The 16,478-nt window shown below is 66.2% G+C and overlaps 10 protein-coding genes across 10 annotated transcripts; 4 read left to right on the top strand and 6 right to left on the bottom strand.

The window, feature by feature from the left end:
- Positions 1-83: 83 nt before the first annotated feature.
- Positions 84-359, bottom strand: MICPUN_73532 (predicted protein; the record flags this gene model as incomplete). Its single annotated transcript, XM_002506726.1, has 1 exon — positions 84-359. A coding segment is annotated over one exon (276 nt), but the record flags the coding sequence as incomplete, so codon positions are not given.
- A 447-nt stretch (positions 360-806) lies between these two features.
- On the bottom strand, positions 807-1,756 carry MICPUN_104652 (predicted protein; the record flags this gene model as incomplete). Its single annotated transcript, XM_002506725.1, has 2 exons — positions 807-1,142; positions 1,214-1,756. The coding sequence occupies 2 exons, from the start codon at positions 1,754-1,756 to the stop codon at positions 807-809; spliced, it is 879 nt and encodes a 292-aa protein (XP_002506771.1).
- A 193-nt stretch (positions 1,757-1,949) lies between these two features.
- On the top strand, positions 1,950-3,325 carry MICPUN_64911 (predicted protein; the record flags this gene model as incomplete). Its single annotated transcript, XM_002506868.1, has 3 exons — positions 1,950-2,177; positions 2,314-2,689; positions 2,763-3,325. The coding sequence occupies 3 exons, from the start codon at positions 1,950-1,952 to the stop codon at positions 3,236-3,238; spliced, it is 1,080 nt and encodes a 359-aa protein (XP_002506914.1). The 3' UTR covers positions 3,239-3,325.
- A 299-nt stretch (positions 3,326-3,624) lies between these two features.
- On the bottom strand, positions 3,625-4,227 carry MICPUN_76007 (predicted protein; the record flags this gene model as incomplete). The annotated part of the gene is made up of 1 exon (XM_002506724.1): positions 3,625-4,227. A coding segment is annotated over one exon (603 nt), but the record flags the coding sequence as incomplete, so codon positions are not given.
- A 716-nt stretch (positions 4,228-4,943) lies between these two features.
- Positions 4,944-10,532, top strand: MICPUN_104650 (predicted protein; the record flags this gene model as incomplete). Its single annotated transcript, XM_002506867.1, has 1 exon — positions 4,944-10,532. One exon carries the CDS (start codon positions 4,944-4,946, stop codon positions 10,530-10,532), a length of 5,589 nt encoding a protein of 1,862 aa, XP_002506913.1.
- A 57-nt stretch (positions 10,533-10,589) lies between these two features.
- On the bottom strand, positions 10,590-11,681 carry MICPUN_64908 (predicted protein; the record flags this gene model as incomplete). Its single annotated transcript, XM_002506723.1, has 1 exon — positions 10,590-11,681. Exon 1 carries the CDS (start codon positions 11,583-11,585, stop codon positions 10,590-10,592), a length of 996 nt encoding a protein of 331 aa, XP_002506769.1. The 5' UTR covers positions 11,586-11,681.
- A 121-nt stretch (positions 11,682-11,802) lies between these two features.
- Positions 11,803-12,666, top strand: MICPUN_104649 (predicted protein; the record flags this gene model as incomplete). Its single annotated transcript, XM_002506866.1, has 1 exon — positions 11,803-12,666. One exon carries the CDS (start codon positions 11,803-11,805, stop codon positions 12,664-12,666), a length of 864 nt encoding a protein of 287 aa, XP_002506912.1.
- Positions 12,667-12,766: 100 nt separating this feature from the next.
- MICPUN_64906 (predicted protein) lies at positions 12,767-13,720 on the bottom strand (the record flags this gene model as incomplete). The annotated part of the gene is made up of 1 exon (XM_002506722.1): positions 12,767-13,720. One exon carries the CDS (start codon positions 13,718-13,720, stop codon positions 12,767-12,769), a length of 954 nt encoding a protein of 317 aa, XP_002506768.1.
- Positions 13,721-13,909: 189 nt separating this feature from the next.
- Positions 13,910-14,859, top strand: MICPUN_109654 (predicted protein). The gene has a single exon (XM_002506865.1). The coding sequence runs from the start codon at positions 13,953-13,955 to the stop codon at positions 14,763-14,765; it is 813 nt and encodes a 270-aa protein (XP_002506911.1). The 5' UTR covers positions 13,910-13,952; the 3' UTR covers positions 14,766-14,859.
- Positions 14,833-16,451, bottom strand: MICPUN_104647 (predicted protein; the record flags this gene model as incomplete). Its single annotated transcript, XM_002506721.1, has 2 exons — positions 14,833-16,162; positions 16,276-16,451. The coding sequence occupies 2 exons, from the start codon at positions 16,449-16,451 to the stop codon at positions 14,833-14,835; spliced, it is 1,506 nt and encodes a 501-aa protein (XP_002506767.1).
- Between the last annotated feature and the right edge of the window lie 27 nt (positions 16,452-16,478).

Raw genomic sequence — 16,478 nt, 5'->3', positions numbered from 1 at the left:
TTGGAGAAGCCTCGGCCGACGCGGTCGTCGGTGTTGAACTTCTCCCCTCCCCTCCGGTGCTCGCCCCCGCGCATGTAGGTGCTCTTGAGAACGCGCACGAACTCGTCCTTGGTCAGCGAGCCGTCGTCGTCGACGTCGAAGAGCCTCCACGCGAAGTATATGTGGTCGCCGCGTCCTCTCCTGGCGCCAAACTGCGACAGGCAGACGACGTACTCGAAGACACTCATCTGACCGTCGCCCGAGAGGTCGAAGAGTTGCACGAGCCTCGGGAGGAACGGGTTGCGTCGCTCGATGTCGAACTGGCGCGCGAACTCGCCGAGGTCGACGTGCCCGTCCCTGTTGGTGTCCGCCTGGCGATACAGCTTCAGCACCGCGCTGACGGTGCCGCGCGTGCATCCCAGTCGCTGCGCGTGGAGGCGGGCGGAGGTGCGGTCGTCAGAGAGAGAGATGCGTCGCGGGATTGATTCGTCGGGGAGACGAGCCGGCCGAGGGTGACATCGGGCGAAGCCCCGGGGACGGGGACGCACCGTTAGCTTCGCCGCCGTCTGCTTCTGGCCAGCCTCGTACCTTTCCCTCGCGGCGGCGTCCGATGAGCCACCGGAGGAGCCGCAGTTTCCCATGGCGGGCCCCGCGCGGCTGGACGTGTCGGAGGTGCCGACGGGAAAACTCAACCCGTCAACGGTTACGGTTGTGGTCGTCCTTGGGCGTGGCAAAACTGTAAACGACGACGATTGACCCACCCCGCGAGGCGTGAAGGTACCTCACGAGTCTCGTTCGTATTCCAAACGCGCGTCCTATCGTTACACCTACGCGATCGCCTTCGCCGCCACCTCCGCCTTGCCCGCCGCGAGGAGGCTCTTCAAACTCCCGAGTTCCAGCGGCACCCCCGTGAGCCACGTGATGAGGAAGAAACCACCGAACATGTACGCGAATGTGCCGAGCACGTTGACGCAAAAGACGGTGAGCGCGAACGCCGCCGGCTTCTTATTCCCCGGGACGTACCGGCGGAAAAACTCGACGATCTTGTCGGTGAACGGGGATATGGCGACGCTCAGGCCCATGCGCGCGGGCCTGAGAAAGTTCTGGATCATCCACAGTCCAAAGTAGGTGGTGACGAAGGTTTGCATCGCGGCTTTGTCCACCTGTGAAGAAATAAAACACGACGTCAAACTAATTGCCCATACGGGATACGAAAATAAAAAAATAAACTCACCAGCGGGGACAGCGCGTGCACCTTGCAGCTGGTGTACATGGCTCCGAGGAGCGAGGAGACGTAGAAGACGTTGGAGATGAGGCCGTAGGAGAGGAGCGCGGCGCCCCCGAGCGCGGCGATGGTGCTCTTGTCGATCTTGCCAGCCTTGGCCCACCACTCCTTGAGACCGCCCGTTCCCGACGAGGACGAGGCGGGCGCGGATGGGGCGGTGGACGAGGGCGCGACGATAGCGCCGCTCTTGCCGCCGAGCTCGGGCTCGCCGTAGCCGTGACCGTACTTGAACCCGTAGCCGTAGCCGTAGCCGAAGCCGTAGCCCTTGCTCGCCTCGGTCACGACGGAGACGCCGCGGCGGGCGCCGTCGGATGGACCAAAGACGTTGTTCGTTCTGCGTCGGGACAATGCGATTTCCGAGGGTGTCTGTGCCGCCGCGCGCGTGGTGAGGGCGCATCGACGCGAGGCGCGGGCGCGCGGGGCGCGGAGGGCGGATGACGCCGCCGCGCCCGCGCGCGTCGCGAGCGGGTGAGTCGCCGCGAGCGATGCCATGTTGCGGCTGCCACGGTCGCGCGGTCGAGTGCGAGCTCGCGTTATCCTATCGCTTGACTGCACAGAGATCCTGTCACGGACCTGTCACGCTTGTGCCAGCTCGGGCGGGCACAAAGCTGGCGGAATCGTTTTTGGAGGGTCGTTCATCTCGGGCTGCGCGCGCGCGACCGCCACGCCACGGCGATCACCCGAGATGTCGGGATACAGTCTGGGCGACACCAGCGTCAAGACGACGCTCAAGTACGGCCTGAACCCCGCGGCGAAGAAGAAGGGACCCGCGGGTAAGGCCAAGAAGGGTCCGCTGAAACCCGCGCTCGCGGCGTTCGCGGAGGATTCCGACGATGACGACGCGAAGGACGAGCGCGAACGGGCCAACGCGGAGATCGCGAGGCAGCAGCAGGCCGCCAGGAACGCCCAGAAGGTGAGAAGCCCGCCCACCCGTCGCGCGCCGTCGACGCCCCGTCGCGCGCCGCACCGCGGTCGCCAACCCTAGTCTTCTAGTCGAGATGAATCTGACGAGACGCTCCTCCCGTCCAACTCTGTACGAACGTGCGCAGGCCGCCGAGCTGCACAAGCAGGCGCTCGAGGCGGACGCCGCCATCTTCGACTACGACGGGCACTTCGACGGCTTCCAGGACTCGCGTAAGCAGAAGCTCAGGGCGGCGGACGACGAGCGCGTCGAGCGAAAGAGCCGGTACATCGAGTCGCTCATCGCCAAGCAAAAGGAGCGAGAGCGCGAGCAGGACATCATCTACGAGCGCCGGTTACTGAAAGAACGCGAGAAGGAGGATCACCTGTACGGGGACAAGGAAAAGTTCGTCACCGCGGCGTACAGGAAAAAGCTGGAGGAGGATCGCAAGTGGCTCGAGGAGGAGAAGATCGCCGACGCGAGGGAAGCCGCGGACGACGTCACCAAGAAGGGCGACCTCTCAGGTGAGTTTATTTTAATCTTTCTGTTGTGTGGGCAATTAGAGAGACTGACGTGGTTTTTTATATTTGTTTACAGGTTTTTACCACAACCTCATGTCGAGGAACGCGGCGGCGGGCGCGGTGGCGGACACGTCGCGCGCCGCGCCGGAGCCGAGCGCCAGCGAGGAGGAGCTGGCGAAGTTGAGGGAGAAGGAGGAGAGGGAACGGGCGGCGGAGGAGGGCGCGAGGCGCCGCGCCGCGTACGAGCGGCTGCGAGAGCTGGACGAGAAGGAGGAGGCGGAGGCGCTCCGGCGGGCGGATCCGGGGGAACCGGAGAAGCGCCGGAAGCCTTCTGGACCTTCTGGAGGGGGACTGGAAGTTCGCAGGCACCCGGCGGAGGTGGAGGCGGAGGAGAGGGCGGCGGCCGAGAGGGCCAAGGCGGCGGAGGAGGCGGCGAAGGAGCTCGAGGCGCACACGCTCGAGGAGCAACGAAAGGCCAAGGCGGACGACGCCAAGGCGAGGTACTTGGCTCGGAAAGCCGCGAGGGAGGCTTCAACAGGAGGCGCGTCCTGATGTCGGTACGAAACCGGTGGTTCTTAAGAGAAGAAACGTTCGTTCGAGACACCAAGAAACCATGCACTAAGTCTTAAGACTTACTCTATGATTGCGTTGCGGTCTTTGGCGCCCGGGTCGGCGGCCCGAGGTTTGACCACGGAAAAGTCCGCGAGCCTGTCCACGATCCACATCAGCCAGACAGCCTTGCAGTCCTTATCGAGCGGAAACAGGTGGTTGCCGCACACCTCGATGATCTCGAACTTTGCCTTTGTGTGAAACCTCCACTGCCGGACCTTGAACTCGTCGCACCGCTTGTCCTGCAACCCGTAGAACGTCGTGATGGGGAAATGAAACGGCTCGGGAACTTTCCCACCCTCCGCCTTTGCGTCCCAGTGGCGGTGCACGTATCTGTCGAACAGCTCGAAATCTTTACGCAGGATGGTCTTGTACGTGGGCCACATGTTGGGACCGAACACCGCCTCGTTGACATCCCACGCGCGGCACTCGTCCTTGAACTTCTGGTCGCTCATTCCCCGGTTCGGCGTCCACGGCCGCTCCTCCGCCGGCAAGTCGGGCGCAGGAAAGTTGGACAGGAACGCGTTGACTGGCGCGGGCAAACCCTCTTTCTGCGCCAGCCTCACGAACTCGTACGCGAGCCAGGTGCCGACGCTGTGCCCGACGACGATGTAAGGCACGTCGACGAGGCGACTGGCGACGATCGGGAGCAGAGCTTTTGCCGCTGCCTGCGGCGACTCCGCGAAGGATTCTTTCATCCTGCCGCCGCGGCCGGGGAGCTGCACGGCGAGCATCTCCGCGCCGTTCTTGCGGCACCAGTCCAGCAGCGGCGACGTGGGCAGCCTCGCGTTGACGACCGAATCGTTGGTGTACATGTCCTCGGCGTTACCCGCGTTGGGCCAGGCGAGTATCCTGAACCGGGGCTTCTCCTCGGGGTTCACGAACTCGGTCGCGGTGCGTCGCAGTCCCGGGAACCACGTCCGAAACTCGGAGTCCGTCGGGGCTGGGAACTTGGCGCGGAGCTGCGCGGGGGACATCGGCGCGTGCATCTTGCCGAACGGGCGCTTCGACCCGCCGCTGGTGAAGTAGTCGCGGATGTCCTGCTCGGACCTGCGGCGACGGGGCGAACGGGGCGGGGGCGATGGGTGAGGGATGGGGACGGGAGGCGGGCGGGCGTTTTCACGGATGATCGCACCAGTCGGCCACGACGTCGTCGGGGGGCGGGTGGACGTTCTCGTTCTCCTCGGCGAGTATCTCCAGTAGGTTGACGCGCCTGATGCGCGCCTCCTTGTCGAAGTCCACGATACTTGTCACCTTGAGATCCGGTGAGATGTCATCGATGGCGGTGTTCAGGGCCTGCAAGAGCGCGGCGTCCTCGGCGGTCTCGGGCATCGTGAAAGTGAGCGTTTCCGCGGATCTTCCCTCGTCAAAACTGCCTGAAAAAATCCGCGGCGGCAAACGATTCCTTTCGCGTTCGTGATATGATTACGCGTTACGTAATTTCAGGTTTACGGTTACATTTATTTAAAAAACCACAGGCGAACGGTTAGGTTTCGTCTCGCGACGAAACAACGACCGAGGCCACCCTCAGCCACAGTCGAACGCCGAAGATGCAAACAGGGCCAATTCCATAATCGTCCTTCCAATCGCATTGCGCGCGAGAGGTGCGAGCGAGAGGTGCGCGCGCGAGGTGCGGGCGACCACCGCCATGGACTTCGAGACCATGCGGCGCCTTCGGGAGTCCGACCCGGCCAAGTTCACCGACATCGGGCGCTCGAAGAACAAGGGCGGGGTTCGACTCGCTGGGGTCAATCCCGGGGGTCAACAGGTTCCAAACGCGAGGCTCGCGTCGGAGGTTCGGACGGGACCGCCGCCCGACGATGACCCGCTGGCGCGCGTTCCGGGGTACTACGAGACGGGCCCGAGCAAGGACCCGGCGTCGTTCAACTACGTGCCCGCGCACAAGCGCCAGTCCCCCGCGCGGACGCCGGGAACCGGCGCGCGACGGCCCGCGCCCGACCTGAATTCACCATCGTCAGCAGGTGGGGCCGCGCCAAAGGGCCAACTCGCGGCGATGTACGCCGCGGACGACGAGTTCAACGAGGACCGGATGACGTACACGCGAGAGTTCGCCGGCCAGAAGAGGTGCGCGGAGTGCAACAAGTGGGGCGTGCGGTCGCAGTGGGCGCCGAGCGAGTGGGCCAAGGAGGGCGACGTCTACAGGCACTGCAAGCGGTGCGCGCCCTCCAAGATGGCCTCGGCGGGAAAATTCGCGCTCGCCGCTCAAGCGATCGCGACGCCGCCGCCGAAGCTCAAGGACGACCGCGTATCGTCCACGTCCACGTCGACGCTGCGCAAGTCCAAGACGGACAATGCCGTCGCGAGGGCGGACGCCGCGGACAAGAAGAAGGGCGCGAGGGCCAAGAAGCAATCAGCATCCAAGCTGCCCGAGATTCGACGCTCCAGCCTGTTCCCCGAGGGATACTCCGTGGCGGTGCAGATGAAGTCGAAGTTTCGCGAGGAGGACGCGCAGCGCGCGGCAGTACCGCCGCGCAAGCCCCTGACGCTGGACGAGTTCAAGCAGACCAAGGAGTACCGCGACGTCCTCGAATCGGACGAGCTCGTGGCTAAGACGCTGAAGGAGGTGCGAGAACGGGAGGAACGCACGCGACGGGAGATTGACGAGCTCAAGAAGAAACGACTCGAGCAGCGCAAAGTTCACGCGGACACCGTGGACGCCATCAGGGCCGAGGCGGACGGGAAACTCAGGGGCGCCGGGCCGCTGAACCTCCTCAAGAGCCGAGCGGCGGCGGCGGGCGGGGGGAGGTCCTCGTCGCAGTCGCCGTCGCCGGGCTCGGGTGGGTCCGGCGATTATCATTCGTCGCTTCGCAAGGGCGAGTCGCCGGAGGAGCGCGCGGACAGGCTGGCGGCGGAGGAGGTGCACGCGCGCCTCAGCGCCGGCGCGGACCCGTCGCGCGGACCCGTCTACGACCAGACGTCCGCGCGATCTCCCGCGGGGCGGCTGACGACGGATGCGAACTCGTCGGAAGCGAGGCGCCGCCGCGGGGAGGACTCCGCCGACCGATCGCGACAGGAGTTTGCGCGGAAGATCCACGCCGTCGAGGCGTCAGCGCCGAACGGGCGCGAGTCGTTCGACGCGGTGTACGAGGCGATCGAGTCCCCGGAGGTTCAGAAGAAGATCTCCCCGCCCAATCCCGATCCTCCTCGAACGAATTCGTTTGGCGTTTCGTCCTCGCCGGGCGCCAACCTGAGGCCGAGGGCGCTCGACGCGTCCGGGGGGTACGACTCGAGCCCGGACTCGCTCAACGGTAGCCACCGCTCACCCGGCCGCGTCAGCTTCGAGGACGAGGCCGTCACCCCGAACACCAAGGCTGCGCTCCTCGCCAAGGCGCGGAACCTCCTCGCCGAGGCCAAGGCTCCGGAGCAGCGCAAAAAGATGAACGAGGCGGTGTCCGTGTGGACGGAAGCCTCGCGCGGCATGCTCCCCGCGATCAACCCGCTGGATTCGCGGCGGGGGATACTCAAGACGCCGTCGAGCGGCACCGGGTCCCTCGGCCTCGGTGACTCGCCGCCCAAGGAGGAGTATTACTGCGCGAGGTGCGGCGTGAAGCAGGCGGATCCCTTTGCAAACTTTTGCGCGGGATGCGGCGCCCCGCTCGATAACTCCAACTCGCTGCACAAGGCGTCGAGGGACGGGCACCTGCCGGTGAACAAGAAGAAGATGACCGCGGACGACGTCAAGCTGCCGGTGGGGCCGGGCGGGCGGCAGCTCAGCTACCGCGGCTCGATCGAGAAGGAGCTCCGCGAGCGAGCCGAAGCCGCCGCGAGCGAGAAGAAAAATACTTTTTCGCTGAAGGACGGGAGCAAGTGGAAGATCGCTCAGGACCACTACAACGCCGGCGACGCCTTTCACAACGCCCATCGTTTGCCAAACTACCTCGCCGCCACGGACGAGCACGACGAAATCTATCGCGACGGCGACGACGAGATATTCCAGACGGCTAACAAGTACGGGTATTCCTTGGACATGTACGGCCCTCAGAAGAAGACCAAGAAGCGCGTGCCGAGGTCGCCGCAGACGTACCACCGCATGCACTCCAAGGCGTTCGGCACCTACCTCTACGTTGACAGGTGGGGCGAGACGGGCGCGGAGGAGCGGGTCGACAGGATACAGCACTCGGAGAAGCGACGGTGCGCCATGTGCGGCTTATTCGGTAAGCAGATCCGCTTCAGCGACAGAGAATGGGACGCCGCGCAGCCCAAGTGCCGGTCCTGCGAGGTGGCGCCGAGAGACGCCTTCACTGGGCCGAAGCTCCCGCGCGCCAAGCACTTCATGCGACCCACCGCCGCGCACAGCAATTTCGCCGGAGCGCTGGACGACGACAACTACTCGGAGGATAACTTTTACGCAGATCTTCACGGCTCCAGATCCGTCGGCGGGGGGAGTGCGCGGTTCGAGCGGGAGAGGGACCCCTTCGACGACCTACCCTCCGCGGGCAGGCCGAAGCCCAGGCCAATCTCCGCCAAGGAGAGGCCGGAGTGGAACACCTCGATCGTCTCCAAGCGGGGTTTCCACGAGAATACGTTCAAGTCGGCGACGAGTTCACGTGTGAATCCGCAGTGGAACAAGTCCTCGGAGGTTACGCCGGCTACGTCGAGGAAGGCTCCGGTTGAGCAGCTGATCGATTTCGACGGCGCGCCTCGGAGCAAGAGGGACTCCCCGGGCGCGGTGGACGGCCCGCAGAGCCCCGGGGCGGGGCTCTGGTACGGCAGCAGCGCGTCCACGCCGGCTAAGGCGTACCAGGTGCTGGTGGACGCGTGCAAGCTCAAGGAGGAGGATTGCTTCCTCTACCTCTCCAAACGGTTCGGTCGATACAGCGAGGCGTCCCGGGGGCGAGAAGCCAGGGGCGAGGCCTTGGCGCACTTCAAGGAGTTTCTCCAGAAAGCCGAGAGCAAGGGTTTGGTGCCGGATTGGTGGTCCGAGGAGAACACCGCCGAGCTGTGCAGGGCGTCGCAGATGCCCAACTCGCCGTATTACCTCAAGCTCATCAAGTTCGGCGAGCCGATGACGACGACGACGGAGATCGCCGCGCGTTGGGGTCTCGCGGGAACCGAATCCCTCCGCGACCTCCACTTTGACATCGACCCGGCGCCGTGGGCGGGGTATCGCGCGCCCACCCCGCCGGACGAGCGGCAATACGCGTTTAAATCTGGCGAGACGCCTTTGGATCAGAAAATCATGGAGGTGCTCGGCAAGGCGCCGAGCGGGGCGAGAAAGGACGCGGCGAAATCGCACCGGCCGAAGTGGGAGTACGACCAGCCCCTCTACGATCAGTACGGCAACCCGATCTCGCGCGACGAGGACGGCGAGGAGTACGGCGACGAGGACGGGGAGTACTCGGAGGGGGGTACCTTTTACCCCTTCGATGAAGACGACGACGGGGAATACTCGGAAGGCGGCACCTTCTACCCCTTCGAGGACCCTTACGACGACTACGAGGCGGCGTCCATCGCGCGCGTCCCGTCGGAGCATCCCGATCACCCGGCACCCCGGCCGCGGGGACCCGCCGAACCCGTGCACGTATCGGACGACGGGTTCATCGCCGGCATGGGCATGAAGCAGGCTCCGCCCCTGGGCACCCCTGGGCACCCCGACAAGTCCCCCGCGGGCAAGGGGCCGACGAGGTCGCCGCAGCCGCCTTCCGACGCGGACTTACTCCAGATCGGCATCGACGCGTCCACGATGACCGCCGAGGAGAAGAACGCGCTGGGTCTGGACGGCTCGGACCCCGTCAAGGCTGCCGCGCTGGCCGAGGCCATCGAGCGTCTCCGAGTCGAGTCCGGATCCTCTCCGGGTGCGGAAAAACCGACCCAAGGGGACGCGACGGGCGGCGGGAAGATCAAGATCAAGGAGTGGGGCGGCGAGGACGCCGAGCCGACGAGCGAGCGAAAGAAGAAGGCCGCCGCTGTGTGGGACGACATCTCGGAGTCCGACGAGGAAGACGACCGGCCCGAGAAGAGCGGGCGGTGGAAGCCCAAGGCGATGCTCATCGGTAAAAACTTTCTCGAGCAGCAGCTCGCCGAGCGCACGCACTGGGAGCCGCTGAAGCCCGGTTTCATCCTCTCCGGCGCGCCGCCCACGCCCCCGATGAAGTCTAAACAGGCGGAGATGGCGCGCAAGTGGCGCAACAAGACGTCCGCCAAGAAGGGCGGGAAGGTTGACTACAAGGAGATGGGCGTGATGGCGCTGCTCGGCGTGGGCGGCAAAGGCGTGAAGCGCGACAAGCGGCTCAGCACGTTCATGGCCGAGACTTCCTCTTCCAAGGGCAAGAAGGGCGAGAACGCGGGGGCGACCGCGGACGAGGTGATGAAGGGCAAGGCGGTCGCCGGCGGCGGCGGCGGGTTCAAGAGGTTTGGGCAGGCTGTGCTCCAGCAAAACAACGCGGGCCCGGTGTCCGAAAACTACGTCTTTGCCCAGGGTGCCCACCAGGGTAGCCACGTCTCGTTCGCCGACGAGGCTGGCTCCACGCCCGTGTTGGACCTCACCACGAAAGCGGCCGCGCCTCTCGTGAACAACGCCCTCGTGCTCAGCGGCCGTAGCCGGTGGGGAACTTACGAGGAGGACGACGCCTACGCGGTTGCGGTCAAGTCGGCTCTGGGCGACAGAGGCGTCGAGGTGAGGGGCGGTCACAGGCGCGGCGGCATGAACGTGTCCGTGGAATCCCACCGCGCGGTCGTCCTCCTGGGCGTCGGGGGCGCGGGGACGGATACCCTCGGGGAGTCGGCCAACTTTTTGACGGACGCTGATTGGCTCCGATCGCTTCTAGAATTTGTCCGACGCGGCGGACGCCTGGTGCTCCAGGGCGACGGCGACGCCGCCGAGCGAATGTTTGCCCTCTTCGGCCTCGATACATGGAGGTTCAGCCCGAACGGCCGCGAACGCGCGGACTTCAGATGGAACCCCGCGTGCGTTATAACGGCCGGGGACGGCGGCGCGCATTGGCGCGGGTGGAACGGCGGCTTCAGGGTTTACAACGCGAGGTGCGCGCTGTTGACCGGGGTGGCGGCTTCCGATCGCGTCTTTGTCCGTGGCGACGCGTTTGGGAGTAACGAAATATCGTCGGATGGCGGCGAGGATGAGGAGGCTTTTGTCGCGGTCGCCGCGGCGGCGTACGGGGACGGACTGGTGTGCTTCGTCGGGGACGATAACGGGGAGGAGGAGTCGGTCGATCTGGTGGCCAGGCTCGCGACGACGCCCAGAGTCGCGGGACGTTGACGAACTAACACTTACTTAGCCGGGGGTGATTTATTATGTTCGACGGGATTCCGATCGTCACACGTTCTGCCGCAGCGCCGCGCTCATGAGCCGCTCCAAGTTCGCGTGCCTCAGCACCTCCGCGAGCGCGCTCATCCCCCCGTCCTCTCCAATCTCGCTCCACCCGCGTCGCAGCCCGCGCCTCGACGCCATATGCGCTTCGCCGTCTCCGTCGTCTACGAATTCTTCGTCGTCGTCCTCCGCCGCTCTCACGGACATCGCCGACCACCCCAGACCCCTCAACCGACGCACGAACTCGTCGCACGCTTGAACCTCTCCCTCCACCACGCACACGCCGGGGTACCCGCACTTGACGACGCCGTCCACGGACAACTCTGCGGACCACTCGCGCATCTTCTTTCGCTTCTTTCCGCTCTTGACGTGATGGAACCACACCAGCCGGCGGCCGCGTTTGCGTCGCGATTCGTCGGTGTTAAAACTCGCCTCGCGCTCTTCGTCCGGTGGGATGGATGCCAGGTAGTCGAGGAAGGCTTGTCGCGCCGCCTCCACCGCGGACAGCGCGCATTCCTCGCCGAGCCCATCCTCGTCGTCTTCTTGAACTTCATCCTCGTACCCGTCGTCGTCGTCGTCGTCGTCGCTGGATGACGGCGATGCGCTCGGGTCGGGGTCGCTCCTCCCCGGGTCGCCGACCCGTTCGACGCCGGCGCGGATGGCTTCTCCCCATCCCGACGCTTCGACGGCGTCGTCCGCCGCGAGCTGCATGCGCCAAGAAGCGTCCGAGCCGCGATGCCGCGAAGCGCACTCCGCGACGATCATCGGGCGCGATCGCGTTGGGTACCCGGGGGGAAGCGCGACGCGGACGGTCGCCCCGCCGCCGCCGAACCGGACCGTCGCGTCCAGCGCCGGGACGTGCGAAAGGGAGGTTGGAGCGGCGTCCGCGTTGTTGCGTAGGGCGTCCTCGGCGATCTCCACCGCGACGTCGTTTACCTCCGCGGATGTGGACGTCGGAGATGACTTCGTGAGCTCTTCGTCGCCTTCGTCAGCGCCGTACATGGCGCGGAGGGCGACGAGTTCGTCGAGAGCGCGACGGAGCCCGTCCTCGCACCACGACCGCGAGGAGAGCACCATCCGGGACCGACCCTCTTCGCCCGCCGCCCGCCAGTGTGACGACGACCGCCCGTCGCTCCAATTTTGTTTGGATATTTTGGCGAGACGTGGTCGAGACGACACCCATTATCTATCGGACACGTCACCGGAGGTGGAGCCACGCATGTCGACCCCGGCCGTCTTCGCCGCGCCCCGCGCGCCCCGCGCGACTCCCGTCGGCACCCGCCGCGCAAGACGCGCGTCCGCTCCCCGGACCGCCGCGACGTCCCCCCGCGTCGTCCGAGCCGTCGCTTCGGACGACAAGGCTCCCGCGAAAGTCGTCGTGGTTGGCGGTTCCGGGTTCGTGGGCTCGCGCGTGTGCGATAAGCTGAGGGCCGCGGGCGTCGCCGACGTCGTCTCCGTGTCCAAGTCCGGCGGCAACGGCGGCGTCGCCATTGACCTCTCCTCCGACGCGTGCGTGACGGCGCTCACGGACGCGATGAAGGGCGCCGACTGCGTGGTCTCGTGCGTCGGGGTGTTCAAACCGGGCGACGACGACGCCATGCGCGAGGGGAACGGGACGTACAACGTCAGGGTCGTGGACGCCGCGGTGGCCGCGAAGGTCGATCGCTTCGTCTACGTCTCCGTCGCGTCCATCGTCCCGGACGCCCTGGGCGGAGCCGAGTCCGCGCCCGTCATGGCTGGATACTTTGCCGGGAAGAAGATGACGGAGGAGGCTGTGGCCAACGCGTTCGAGGACTCGAACGTGTGCCTCGTCAAGCCCTCGTTCATCTTCGGCGGAGACGCGTTCAGCGTGAACCCGCCGCGGGTCACGCAGCAGTACGGCGACGTCCTCGTGAAGATCCTCGGCAGCGGCTTCGTCAAGTCGGTGGCGCAGCGATCGCCCGGCCCAATCGCGCTCACGCTCGCCGAGCCGGTTTCCGTGGACGACGTCGCCGGAGCCGTGTGCGCGGGGGTGTTCGGACGTAACCAAAAGATGTCGTGCGACGGGACGGACGAGATCAAGGCGTGCGCCGCGACGATGTGACCACGGTTTGGCTACGGTTTGGCTACGGTTTGGCTACGGTTTGGCTACGGTTCCACCTCGCGAATGAATGAAAGTTTACAAGTTTAAGCGTTTGTCCTCGTCAATCGTCGTCTGGCGCGGCGACTCTCGGATCCCGGGTCAGCCAGAGGTTGAGCGTCGTCCGCTCCCCCGACGTCACCACCCCCACGGCGTGGACGTTCTCCTCCCCCGAGCTGAACACGACGAGCCTGTTCCGCCGCGGCGTGACCGTCTTCCACCCGCCGATCGCATCCATAAAATGCAACTCCCCGCCGGCGAAGTCGACGCCGTCGCCGTCGGACAGGTACAGCACCGCGCTGACGTCGTACTCCGGGACGTTCGCCTTGTCGACGTGGGGGCTCCAGTACCCGTGCGTGGTGTCGATTTGGGTGCCGGGCGTAACGGACGTAACGGACGTCTCGCCGGGGACGATGTGGGTGAAGAGCGCGCCCGCGGGGTGGAGGGTCGGGGCGTCGAGGTCATCCCCCGAGTGGGCACCCTCCTCCGTTCGGTCGTCTCTGGCGGGGACGGGTGGGACGACGGGCGGGACGCCGTGAACGGCCCGACGCGCCGTCTCAGTCATCGTCCGTATCGTCCGGCGCATCGCGATGTGCGCGTCGAGACCGAGTATCCCCTCGCTCGCGCGACCCAACGCAGCCGCCGACGCCTCCCCGGAACCCGACGCGCGCAACGCGTGCATGGACATCTTCGCCGCCGCGACGAGGACGGACAGGTCGCGCGGGTCGAACGCGTCGTCGATGACGTGCCGCGATGCCATCCCCGGGCGCGGTTGCGACGCGCCCGGGGGCCAGCAGTCCCTCGGCGACATCGAGGAGCGATGCGCGGGCGTCGCGTGCACGCCCGCGTCAAGGGGGGTTTTCTGGGGCTCTAACGCATCCGTTAACGGGGGCGCGCCCGCTGCGGCGCGTCGGGCGGCGATGAGCGCGCGGGCGGACGCGGTCGCCCTGTCGCGCCACGCGAGCCGAGCGGCGGTCCACGCAGCGGTGCCGACGCGCGGAACGCTCCCGGCTCCCATGCCGCCATCCGGGCGCCCCACGCACTGGCTGGTTCGCGAAAACCTCAAACCCGACGAAGCTTTCCTCTGACGTCCCTGCCAGATCGTAGAATCAGATCGACCGAACGCGCGGGGCACGCGCGACGCACGCGACGGGCGGTCGGCCAGCGCGATGCCGATCCTCCTCCTCTCCCCCGCGAAGACGCTCAACGAGACCCCGTGTCCATCCTCCGTCCCAAAGACGGAACCCAGGATGGCGTCGCACACCAAAGCGCTCGTCGCCACCTGCGCCGAGCTCACCGCGACGCAGATCAAGTCCCTCATGTCCGTCAGCGCCGACATCGCGGCGCTCAACCACGACAGGTTCCAAAACTTCGAGTCCGCGCCCGCGAAGCAGTGCGCGTACGCCTTCGACGGACCCGCGTACAGGGCGCTGAGGATCGAGTCCATGACGACACCCCAAGTGCGGTTCGCGCAGAAGCACATTCGCATCCTCTCCGGGCTGAACGGGTTACTCCGCCCGCTGGACGCCATCAAGCCGTACAGGCTCGAGATGGGCACCAAGCTCGTCACGAACAGGGGCGCCAACTTGTACGAGTTCTGGGGCGACGCCATATGCGACGCCGTCGTCGAAGACGTGCGGGCGTTGGCACCTGCAGAGGGTCGATTCGTCGTCAACGTCGCGTCCCAAGAGTACTTCAAGTCGGTCGTCGAGAAGACGCTCAAGCAGAGGGGCGTCGCCGTGGTGACGTGCGCGTTCCCCGGCCCGGCCGTGCACGCGAAAGCCGCGAGAGGCGCGATGTGCAGGTACGTCGTGCTGAACGAGGTCACGGACGTGGAGGGACTCAAGGGATTCGCGGGTAACGACGGGGAGTGGAAGTTCGCGTCCGAACATTGTCCAGACGGCGCCGGGAGCGAGTCGGTCACGCTGACGTTTCATCGGACGAACGTGGCGAATGTCGCGAAGAAGAAGAAGGGGGTGGCGTCCGGCGGCGGCGCGAAGGGGAAGAGGCCGACGGCGGCGACCACGGCGGCGGGCGCCAAGCGAACGAGGGGCAAGAAGTGAACGCTTCGTCGAACGTTCAAAGCGCGACGTCCCGCGCGAAACCGGGCGCGCTTTCAATCGAACGCTTTCAATCGAACGCGTAGCACATCACGCTCCCGTCGTCCCCCGCGCACGCCAGGCGCGTCCCGTCCCCGCTCGTCCCCAACACCCGCACCGCCGCCTTGTTAGCGCCCAGCGCGTATAACACCTTCGGCTCATCCCGGCCGTCGACGTCCGCCACGTGCGCCGCGCCCCCGCCGTCGCCGCAAACAACCATCGGACCGACGGCACTTAACGAGTACACGAAATCACCGACGCGCATCTTGCCACCGACCATCGCGTACCCCATCCGCGGGTCGAGCACGGCGAGGGACCCGTCCGCGCCGCCGGTGACGATTCGACCGCCCCGAGTCTGCACCACGTCGCCGACGGCGCCGGTGCCGTTTTTTTGGTTTTTTTGGTTTTTTTGCACGTGCGCTTCGATCGCCGCGACGCACGCGCCTGTTCCCGCGATTCTGAAATCCCAAACCTTCACCACGCCGTCCTGCCCCCCAGATACCAAAACGTCCCCGCCGCGCATCACCGCCTCGTACCCGACGCGGCGCGTCCACGCCAGGGCGGTGACGTGCCCCTCGCACGCCTTACGCTTGCCCACGGCGTCTTTTTTCCCCGAGATGGACGCGTCCCAGAGGAACATTCGGCCGTCGCGATCGCCCGACGCGAGGCCGCCGTCGGACGACCACGCCAGCTCCAGCACCGGCGCCCTGTGACCTTCCAGCGACGCCGTCTCGCGCCTCGTCCTCGTGGACCAGCACCGAACAGTCTTGTCGTATCCCGCGCTGACGCAAACGGATCCGTCGTGAGAGACTTCGACATTGGCGACGGATCCCGAGTGGCCCTGTCCCAACTCCACGCATCTCGCGCCGATCTCGCTCCACAGGCACAGTTTGCCGTCCATCCCGCCCGACACGAACCGGCCGTCGGGGAGGTGTTTGACGCAGGTCACCCACTCCCTGTGACCGTACGCGTTGCTGTGAAAGGTTCGTGTTTTTTTTCCGGTTGCGAGTTGCACCTCGTAGAGGGCGTGATCGGTGGACCCCACGACGAGGTGCGTGCCCCGCGGGTTCACGGACCCGACGCATATGGGCTGGTCGGTGAGCGCGACGCGCACGCCGGCGGCGTCGATGGGGCCGTCGTACCACCCGCGGGGTATCGCCGGGTCCACGAGTTCGCCCGGGGAGTTGGCCGGGCCGTCTCTCAGGAGTGTGCCCAGGTCGGATCTCTGCGTTTTTGGCGTGTCCGACGGTGACTGGTCGTCGTCGCCGCGGTCGGAGATGCCCATGGCTCGCACGCCGTCCTCCATCAGGGCCATGTACGCGTCGTTAGCCCTGTGCGACGTCGCCGCCGAGTGCTTCGGCCTGCGCGAGGAGGAGAGGAGAGGAGGAGAGGAGGGTGAGGGGGCGCATTCAAAATCGTGGGCACAGGGTGGGCACCCCAGCGGTTAGCGGCTCGGACGGAAGGGGACACGCACCGTGCGGTGGCGGGGGGTTCGGGGGTGGCGTTCCATTCGGGCGCGCCGCCTTCGGCTCTGCGCGACTGCCGCGACGCCTTGAGCCGCGCCAACGCGGCCTTTTTATCGTCGATCATGGCGCGCGGAGGCGGGCGCGTCCCGTTGATGTGAAATTCGTCTGGCAAAGTCATCGTCATCGTCACAACGGACCAGGTAGACTACCG

This window comes from Micromonas commoda, chromosome 16, assembly GCF_000090985.2.
Source record: "Micromonas commoda chromosome 16, complete sequence".
NCBI lineage: Eukaryota > Viridiplantae > Chlorophyta > Mamiellophyceae > Mamiellales > Mamiellaceae > Micromonas > Micromonas commoda.
The sequence above is the reverse complement of the archived record's forward strand: the minus strand, read 5'-3'. Positions and strand labels throughout refer to the sequence as shown.

Excerpts from the sequence above, each read along its gene's own strand:
- MICPUN_109654 (XM_002506865.1), top strand. The coding sequence starts at position 13,953 with ATGGCGTCGCACACCAAAGCGCTCGTCGCCACCTGCGCCGAGCTCACC.